General features: G+C 38.1%; 1 protein-coding gene across 1 annotated transcript; it reads left to right on the top strand.

Annotated features, from left to right (window-relative positions):
• Positions 1 to 1516: 1516 nt before the first annotated feature.
• Positions 1517 to 9310, top strand: ly6pge (lymphocyte antigen 6 family member pge). The gene is made up of 4 exons (XM_057848705.1): positions 1517 to 1615; positions 2086 to 2158; positions 3128 to 3244; positions 8244 to 9310. The coding sequence occupies exons 2-4, from the start codon at positions 2098 to 2100 to the stop codon at positions 8435 to 8437; spliced, it is 372 nt and encodes a 123-aa protein (XP_057704688.1). The 5' UTR covers positions 1517 to 1615; positions 2086 to 2097; the 3' UTR covers positions 8438 to 9310.
• The last annotated feature ends 1466 nt before the right edge of the window (positions 9311 to 10776 follow it).

Below are 10776 nucleotides of genomic sequence, written 5' to 3'. Positions count from 1 at the left end.
GTACACTGCACAAAACTGGCCTTTATGGAAGAGTGGCAAGAAGAAAGCCATTTCTCAAAGATATCCATAAAAAGTCTTGTTTAAAGTTTGCCACAAGCCACCTGGGAGACACACCAAACATGTGGAAGAAGGTGCTCTGGTCAGATGAAACCAAAATTGAACTTTTTGGCCACAATGCAAAACGATATGTTTGGCGTAAAAGCAACACAGCTCATCACCCTGAACACACCATCCCCACTGTCAAACATGGTGGTGGCAGCATCATGGTTTGGGCCTGCTTTTCTTCAGCAGGGACAGGGAAGATGGTTAAAATTGACGGGAAGATGGATGCAGCCAAATACAGGAACATTCTGGAAGAAAACCTGTTGGTATCTGCACAAGACCTGAGACTGGGACAGAGATTTATCTTCCAACAGGACAATGATCCAAAACATAAAGCCAAATCTACAATGGAATGGTTAAAAAATAAACGTATCCAGGTGTTAGAATGGCCAAGTCAAAGTCCAGACCTGAATCCAATCGAGAATCTGTGGAAAGAGCTGAAGACTGCTGTTCACAAACACTCTCCATCCCACCTCACTGAGCTCGAGCTGTTTGGGCAAGAATGTCAGTCTCTCGATGTGCAAAACTGATAGAAACATACCCCAAGCGACTTGCAGCTGTAATTGGAGCAAAAAGTGGCGCTACAAAGTATTAACGCAAGGGGGCCGAATAATATTGCACGCCCCACTTTTCAGTTTTTTATTTGTTCAAAAAGTTTAAATTATCCAATAAATTTTGTTCCACTTCACGATTGTGTCCCACTTGTTGTTGATTCTTGACAAAAAAATTACAATTTTATATCTTTATGTTTGAAGCCTGAAATGTGGCGAAAGGTTGCGAGGTTCAAGGGGGGGCGAATACTTTTGCAAGGCACTGTATTTTGAGTTATTTTGAGGGCAAAATAAATTTATTATATAAGCTACACACAGACTACTTTTCATTGTGTCAAAGTGTCATTTTGTCAGTGTTGTCCCATGAAAAGATACTTAAATATCTGCAGAAATGCGAGGGGTGCACTCACTTTTGTGATACACTGTAAATCTTTTTTTAAAGCATAAATATGCATGAAAAAGATTAAACAATTAGATTGTTGCACAAAAAAACAAAATATGAGTTGTACATGATGTCAAAAACAATAAAGAATAAAAGTTAAAACGCATAAAGCTGTTGGATCACCTCATGGCCAGATGGGCGAATGAAGATGACGCTAGGATACACATACAGTAGCCAATTGGACGCCAGGAAGTTGCTAGGCAGAGGAGCTATAAGTATGTTACCTTCAGTAAACTCTGGGAGCTGTGAGTAGCAGACCATTTTGTATTTTTGCCTCTCTTATCCTGAAATTTCTTTTGTAACAAGGCAATATTTTCCCACTGAGGCGTGTTGTAACTTGAAAATTCTGTATGTAAGGATGTGAGTAGAGGTACCACTGTATTTTAAAACACAGAATTTAATTTTCCTGATATTTAATTGTGGAGAAAAACTTAAATATAAGCCAATATTCCTAGAAAGTGGCCACCTGACATGGGGGCCAGCATTTTATCAATGCAAGTATTATTTTAGCCTATCAAATGTGAGTATCTCAATTTGCAGTACATGACATTAATACCCATTGTCACATGCACCCTTGCTAGTGTGTAAGTCATTTTTTGTTTTGAAATACGTATATATATATATTTTTTATTATGAGAGGTCTTAAGAAATTCACACTTTTCATATAGTTGTATGATATCATGAATGGCACTTAGACATGGTGTTGTTTTGCAATTTAAACATTACGGAGTAGAGCGGTGAGCGCTCACAAGAATGGGCGTGGCTAGAGGAAAGATGTGCAAACTCCAGGATGGAACTCCACAACTGTACTTTCTGTCCATTTGGGGAGCTAGTAACTAGGAAAGTTCCAACAGAGTGGACATATTGAAGTTCTGCTAATCTTGTCTGAACTAAATAATAATAGCTTGCCCGACAGATCAGATTAGGTTTTAGGAGGGCTTGCAGGGGAAATCTTTGGGAACAACAACCTGCTTTTCATTTTGAGATCAGGACAAGAGCACCATGAGATTCTCACAGTCCAGTTTCCTGATCTTGCTCTGCGTGGTTTTGCTCATGTCAAATGGTAAGTTAATTTTGATCTGTCTTGTATTATTATTTCTAATTTCAACATTTCAAGTGTTATTTTACCTAGTCAGTAGTCAATGTATACTTTCTTTTAAAAAAAGGTACTCTATATTCTGACATTGAAATGAGTCCAAGCCATGTTCCAATTTTAGATAAGACACGTAAGTGGTTATTAGAAATGCACTACTGACTATATAATTGAAGCATTGTCAGGTTTGCTATTTTTGCCTCCGTTTAGTACTTGTCTACCAACTACCATGCAATCTCAGCATGTAATCCTATAATAGGCCTGTGGGCTAATGCTTTTAGCGCGTGTGTAGAGCACTTATGCTGTGGGGATTGATTTGAGTCAGCATGGGGCATGTGTATGCCAAGTATAACACCTACACTACTCTAGTTGGGACTCATCTTCACACAGTTACATATGGTACATATGATGTAAACATTCAAATAACACCTGGAACTGTATTTAGGAAAAAAAACCTTCGAACACACTGAATTTAGGCAGTCTTCTGTTATTAGTTAGTACAGTATGTCGCTGGAAACTAATCAAAATGTTCCCTTTTCTTTGGCCCAATGTACACGATCAACTAATCTTGACAAAAGCTAAACCCTGGTTTGTGTAAAATGATGAACAGCAGTTTAGCACCTTTGTTCAAATCTTCATCAAAATCTCCTGTCCCTTCCTCATGCGCCACATCTTTTCCAAAGTCTTTTACTTGTAGACACAGTGGGGAGAACAAGTATTTGATACTGATATTTGGCAGTGTATCAAATAATACTGTATGCTGACAAATAATACTGTATTTATACACTGTACCTGTATTCTGAGTCGGCCTTAACCAAATTGGTGGTGTTTATGATTGGAATCTGCATTGAAACATGTTTGTACTCAAATCTAATTGTGGAATTTTTGATTTTTAAACTACTTCCTGTTTTTTGCTCTGTTGTGTCATGTTTTCTTCAGGTGCGGCCCTCCAATGTTACACATGTATGGGCTCCAACAATGAAGACTGCAACCGTCAGGGTTCTAGAACATGTCCCAGCTATTCTGATGCTTGTGCTGTCGTCGTGGGCCATAACAGTGAGTCCAACACTTTATTTATTTATTTATTTTTGTGTGTTAAATACCTCATACTCCAGCTTTCAAAAGTAAATATGAAGACATGTATTGCGGAAAACACAGACAAGGCTGAAAAAGCAGTTTCTGCTCTCCTCTTTTAAATAAACTGCTGTATTTTAAGCCAAAAGAACTGTTGTGTTTGATAGAACAACATGTCTATATCCTGCCATAGCAGTTTCATGGCGCATTAAGCCCCTAAACTATTTTTAATTTGTCCGTTTTACCCTAAAGACCCCCGTTTACAGATGTCGCGCAACCACTTTTGTTTTAACCCAGCCATAAAAAGAAGCTAAGTAATTATTTTTTCTTCAAAATGTCTGTCATTTTTAGCTTATAATCATTAATTGGTGTCTGATATTTAGTTTAAAAAAAAGACTTTAAAAAATATATTCACTCGCATATTTTAAACTTTTAAACAAATTACGTCACAATGAAAGAAATGGTGTCTGTAATTTAGTAACAGATATCTACCTCATAACTATCGCTTAACTGTATTTTTTATGTTACTGTCGCATTTCCCCCGATATTTTGGATAATAAATAATTGATTTAAACAAAGAAAATTTGAAGGAAAAAAAAAAAACGTTTAAAAGGGTAAATATATGAAAAAGAAAATCTCGACCACTCGATGTCTGCGATTTCTGTATCGCGACCCTTGTTATATTACCATATTTCACCCATAAAATCCCCCCCAAATCTATCTGTGGCCAGTCACAGCTGTGTCTTGACACTCGGTGATACAGTACATGCTACATGGAGTTTTTGGATTGAAACAAGGTAAGTATGCGATAATATCTAGCTAAAATAGTGAGGTCTTTAATTATGCTCTCTCATGCTCTCACCTACAGTTAGGGTTTCGCTGTTTAAAAAATTTTTTTTTTAAATGCCCTCCTGTTCATAATTTTTCTTTCCTCAGAAAATTGAGATTTTAAGCTTTCCAATGATTTATCACAATGCATATAGGACAATTTTGAAATTTGGCCAAATTAGGGGTCTCAGAGTGGAACTTCAAGTCACTTGAGTGTTTTCTGCCATATATACATATATACATATACAGTGGGGAGAACAAGTATTTGATACACTGCCAATGGGTTTTCCCATTGACTGTGTATCAAATACTTGATCTTCCCACTGTATATACATATACATATATATATATATATATATATATATATATATATATATATATATATATATATATATATATATATATATATATATATACATACATATACATATATATATATACATATATACACACACACACACACACACACACACACACACACACACACATATATATATATATATTAGTGGTGGGACTCGATTAAAATTTTTAATCGAGTTAATTACAGGGTCTGTAATTAATTAATCGAAATTAATCGCATTCTAATTGAAAACCATATATTGACAAAACAAATCGTGTTCTCAATAAAAAAAAGCCTTTTTGAGCTTAACAACAAATTTATTACTGTTAATATGTAATGTCATCAGCATACAATTGGTCAAAGTGCTCATACAGCTATTCAGGTTTAAAGTGTTTCAGGGACCCGGATTATTTATGTTCTTGGAAAACATTTTTCTTTAGATAGTTACTGTTTTTTAACTGTATACATAACTACTTTTCAGTAGTTACAAGATAAAACTATGAGGCATAAAATATTGCCAAATATTTTCTTTCACATAGTGAAATGTAAACACTGATAATTAAACTGCAAGAAATTAACAAAGTGCAACACTTCAACATTAAGTTATTCAACAATCCGTACCAATTGTTGTGACTTTTCGTTCAATCTCCCAGGACTCAGCTACCGAAAAAAAATGGTCTGCACAGTTTACTGTTTAGCGTCTGTCGTTGGCTTTTTGCACAGTCAGGACGAAAGACGCCAAATGCCATTTATTGTTGACGACTTGTATTGTATGTGCGGTCACTCCGAGATAGTTAGAATTGCTCAAGAAAGTCCAGTGGTCCCGTGTCAAACCAACATACTCGACAGACTTCAATCGGTCTTCTTTGGTCTGCTTTTCGTCATCGAATAGCAGCTTGCACAAGCACCGGCCGAGGCAGCCCGCCGGGTGCAACCGTGACCGCCAAGCCGACCGCGCCGGGACCCTCGCCGCCGCCGCACCCTGGTTAAAGGGCGGGCAGGAAGAGGGGGACGAGGAAGGCGCGCGGCCGCGTCGGCAGCTTGCACAAAACAATGCTCTTGTCCATTGTCCCATCAGGATGCGTTTTATAGGGGAAAACTAGCCCCTAACTGTCTAAATAAAATGTCGCCTCCCATCACTGCTGCTGTTAGCGTTTGTTTGTGTGCGTCAGATTTACCGGCGTACCAGAAACACATGAGTAGGAAGGTTCCGCATGCGGACAAATGGAACTGAAACAATTAATTGCATTAAAATTTTTAACGCGTTAAAAGCTTTATAATTAATTAATCGAAATAAATGTGTTAAAGTCCCAGCCTTTATATATATATATATATATATATATATATATATATATATGTTCAATAATTTACATTGCAAGGTGTGTAGTTGACCAGTGTTGTTTTTGGCAGCCCTATTTATTTTCTTTTGGACGATAATACTTATTAGTCTTAGGCTACGTTCATACTACAGGTCTTAATGCACGAATCCGATTTTTTCGTGTTTTTCCGACTCGAGTGAGGCATTAACTTGACGGTCTGAACATGACAAGTCGCATAGAACGGGACCATTTCAAATCCGATCTGGGTCACTTTCGTATGTGGTCTAAATCCGATCTGGGCCACATTTTTCCTGACTGTCGCGGCGGTCTGTACTGTCCAGTCCCGCAAATCGGATTTCATGCAGCAATTACGTCATCAAATAGCGAGAGAGTCGTTACCGTAGCGATGCACCTGTGCGTTATTAGCGCCTAGCTTGCAGTGAACACGGCTTTCGGGGAAGGGCTGGGCTTCACAACAGTCATAAAAAATAAAAATGGGTTGAGGATAAGCCTGAGAATGCTCAGTTTTCTCTGTTACAAGTGAGCAAGATTTCAACATTGCTTACACGGCCGAGAGAGAGTCGGGGCAAACTGCCCATATGTGTGTGACGTGCACGGACAGTGCGTGCATGCTATCGATCCATATAAACTTTGAATATAAGCCTAAACGGGGATTTTTTATGTCTGTTATTTGTGTCCTCCTTTTGAAAAGCAAAACATGATATCCCTGGAATGACGGTTGACGTGTGTAATTTGTTTTGATGCTTCTGCGCATGCGGGTCTTCTTGCTTAGCGCGTGTCGGACTGCGAATTAGTGCGCATGCGTAATACTTGAACGGTCTCAATGGATAAAAGCAGTCTGAACGGGCACGCCAAAAAAACGGATATGACAAAAAAATCGGATTCGTGCATTAAGACCTGTAGTATGAACGTAGCCTAAGTCATATTTTAGTCATTTCAAAATGTGTTTGTCTTCGTCTGGTTCTAGTCGACGTTTACTCAAAATGTTTTCGTCTGTAAAATTCAAGTTTTAGTTAAAAAATGAATAGATAAACACAGGTTTCCAACAGTTTCGAATTAACATTGACAAATGAGAACATGTTGTAGCATCTATAACAGGAGTGGGTAAACTGTTCCACAAAGGGCCGCAGTGGGTGCAGGTTGTCGTTGCAACCTATCACCAATCTGGTGTTTTACAAGCACAATCATTTGATTGCAGTCGGGTGCTTCTTGTTGCCCCGGCCTCCTCAGTGGTTAAACTGCCTGTGGTGGATCAGTTGTAGCAAAGACCAGGACCCACTGCGGTCCTTGAGGACCGATTTGCCCACCCCAAGCCAATTTGCTGATGATAATACAAACTCAGCAGGAAAATAATACATTATTTTCAATTACCGTATATTCCACACTATAAGACGCATCAGAATATAAGGCACACCTTCAATAAATGGCAAATTTTTAAAATTATCGCACTGCCTTATAAGGCGCAGTAGTAGTAGGTTTTGAGGTTGCATTATGCATCCATTCGCTCTGTTAAAAGAAATGTCATGCCATGATTAACTAATATTGATCCATATATAAGGTGCATCGGATTATAAGGTGCACTATCATGTTTTGAGAAAATTGAAGGCTTTTAGGTGTGCCTTATAGTGTGGAAAATACGGTAATTATACCCACTTGGACACCACGAATGTATTGGAGGGAGAAAAAAAGTTGTCCCAGAGTTTAAGAGGATGCTCACTGTTATCATTAGCCCAATGCCAACGCGAACGTGAATGATATGCTAACGCTATGAGTTACATTTATTGTGTGATGATCACTCAGCACAGAATTTTTAAAGGCTAAAGCAACATTGCATATTCTCTCTTGCCAAAAAAAAAAAAAAAAAACTAATCTTACCGTGTTTCAAAACAAGCAAGCTTGGCGAGGACACTGGTGAGATTGGAAGGGGGGCAGCACGTTGCATAAGTGACACAACCAGACACTCCTACAATGCAGTCTAACTATAAATAAAAATTTTACACATTGTGAACATGTGACGTAAACTATGGCGCATTTTCGTCTTGTTCTAGATTCGTCAGACGAAAACTGGCTTTTGTCTCAATATGTTTTAGTCTCCCAAGACACGTTTTTAGGTCGTTATCGTCTCGTCATCGTCATGAAAGAAATGTTTTCGTCAGCGAAATATTTGTTATCGTCATCGTTTACGAAAACATTGATGGACTGTGGTCAACGCTGAGGTTTGCCAAGTCCTGTGTCAGTTGTCATACTGTTTGTGGGAAATTTTGGTGGTGGTGTCGTTTTTGGTGTGTTTTGTTTTTCCCATTTTTGCTATATTTTTTATAAGTTAACACACAAGATAAAGAATAAGCTGATTTTGTTTTCAGAAAAAAAGTGTTTACCTATTGACGCAGTTCTCAACCATTCAAAACAGAAACATATTTTCCATAATCAAAGAAGATATGAATGAATGGCACAGAATTTATCTTTTTTTCAGGTGGAGTGATGAAGTCCTGCTCCTACAAGTCCTTCTGCAGCCAGGCTAACAGTCAGAGCAGCAGGACACCTGGTGTGAGAGTTCATTGCTGCTACAGCAGTGATTGCAATATCACAAGCAAAGCTGACAGACTGCACACACACAGCTATTTGTTATTGAACTTAACTTTGTTGTACCACTGCTTTTTCAGGTAATGTCTTCCTGGTAGAGGATGAAAACAGTTATTCTAGCAAGTATCTCAACTGTGATTGCATTTGAAATACACACTTCAACCAACTTACTACAATTAAACTGCATTAGACAGACAAGATATATGTGTTAGTTACTGTGCATAGAGGTGCTCATTTAAGGTGTGCCTGTTTGGATTATGCACACCACATGGGATTAAAGCCAATAGGTAGACCTCACGTGGCTCTTCTTACGGTTTATCTTCTTTAAATAAATAAGGTAAGAAAAAAACAAAGTGCTAAAACATCTTTATTTGCAAGAAGAAACATGCACACACAATTAAAGCTCTCAATCCTCTGACTCACAGGCGTTGTTAAAAACAAGGGTGAGGAGAAGTCAGGTAGCGTGCCATTGCGTCATTGCCTAACAGTTGTTTGATGAGCTATTTTGGAAGTGGTGGGAAAGTCATTAGCACTAACTGCAAATCCACATAAGACTTAAAGCTGTAACCAGGTGTATTGTATGGTGGAGGCTTATGAACTTTGGGCATTAAAACTATCAGCGAACGAGTCACTGTTGACTACATGCACAGTGTTGAAGCATGAAAGGGAAGTATTTATGTTGGCACAAAAGACCACAAAATTACTGCACTAATATTTAGCATTATTTAACACTACTATTTATGCAAGTCTGTATTATTACACACATTGGACCTTTGCTGCTGGATCTTTGTAGTACGTTCAGAATTTTATGCAAATGCGTGTTTATATTTTCTATATTTTACAAGTGCTGTTGTGTTCATGTATGTTTTTTTTTAATGTGAAAATAAATGAATGTGAAAATAAATGAAATATGAAGAAAAATGATTTATAAATTGTATTCTTTTTTCATAGTAATTTTGTTGTTGATTATGAGTGGTTCATATAAGAAAAAATAAAGTATTTTAGATTCAAATTCTGTCTATATCTTAAAGCCACACCAGGTAACTTTTCAACCTTTATATAATATTTTCATAACATTTGTGATGATACAGTAAGTCGACTGACAACTAGTCGAATGACACATCTTCTATATCTTGAGGGTGTCTGTATCACTTTCACCAGCGCTAACTTTGAGGAGGGTGGCAGGAACCCTGCCACACACACACACACACACACACAAAAAAAACTACAAATGTGCTGATTGCTTTACGGTATATGTCACTTCCCCTTTTCCCCATTCATTATAAAGGCAAAAGTCGATGCGAACACTTTCGCGCGAAACCTGCAAAAATGGCAGCACAATAAAAGAGACACAAAGTTTTGTCTGAGAAGGAAAAAAAGGATAAAAAGACAATCAAGAATACCTAGGGAAACCCCTAGGGTGGGGGTTAGCCACACGAAGCCACATTGTTGGTAACTGTCATATGCTATTGTTTAGCCACTACTGGACTCATTAGCTCATTAATATTCATCCGTCACACAGCCGCTGGAAAGAAATGTTGTTTAATCCATCTGCAGGCGACCGGTAGATGCAGATTTTACGACACTACGCTCATGCGCTGGTCCTCATGGGCAACGCAGTATTCCTTGAGGCAAAACACTACCGCTTTTGTCCACCGGCGTCGCTAAAATCGACCAAAACTGAAAAGTTACCAACTGTTACCAACAAACAGGGATTATTTTTTTCATTGAAATATCTTAACCCAATTTTGGTGAATGAGGTGAAAGAAGAGGACTTTCCTCCTTTTATTAACACTAGAAAACCCAGTAGAGGCCGACTTGGCCTTTCCCAAGACAAACACTCCTAATAGTCCCTAGCAATGGCTGATTTGGCCTCTGCTCCGTGACTCGTGTGATAGTTTGTGTCAGTTTGTGTCAGTTCAAGTCAAGCTACATTTATTTAATTGCATTTATTTATGAGGTTTGACACTTTTTATACATTATTTTATTCACTTCTCCTATACTCCACACATAACGACAGAAAGAATGGCCCAAATGTGTTTTGAAGAAGAAAAAAAAAAAACGTTTTAGAACTGCAATTTGATTGGAAAGCAGGAATTATGTCTATAGTTTCGAAGGACTGAATCAGGGGCATGGAGTATAGATTGTGGTCATTGTGTCTGAAGTTATTGTATGTCTAGTGGTTGTATTTGCTTATGAACTGCTGTTGTCTCCCCGACAACGACTTGCCAATTCAAAAGCACTTGGGTCATTTTTGCCACCTCTGGGTTTTTCCTGGGGAGAGGCGATATCGGCCATTGTTTGGGACTAGTAGGAGTACAAGAATTATCTGGGACTTCTAGTGTTAACTGGACCTCAATACACCAATTATGAAATTAGTACACTTGCTTCCTGTGAGTCAAAGGATAGATTATAAAATACAA

Source organism: Corythoichthys intestinalis, chromosome 10 (genome assembly GCF_030265065.1).
Source record: "Corythoichthys intestinalis isolate RoL2023-P3 chromosome 10, ASM3026506v1, whole genome shotgun sequence".
Taxonomy (NCBI): Eukaryota; Metazoa; Chordata; class Actinopteri; order Syngnathiformes; family Syngnathidae; genus Corythoichthys; species Corythoichthys intestinalis.
The sequence above is the reverse complement of the archived record's forward strand: the minus strand, read 5'-3'. Positions and strand labels throughout refer to the sequence as shown.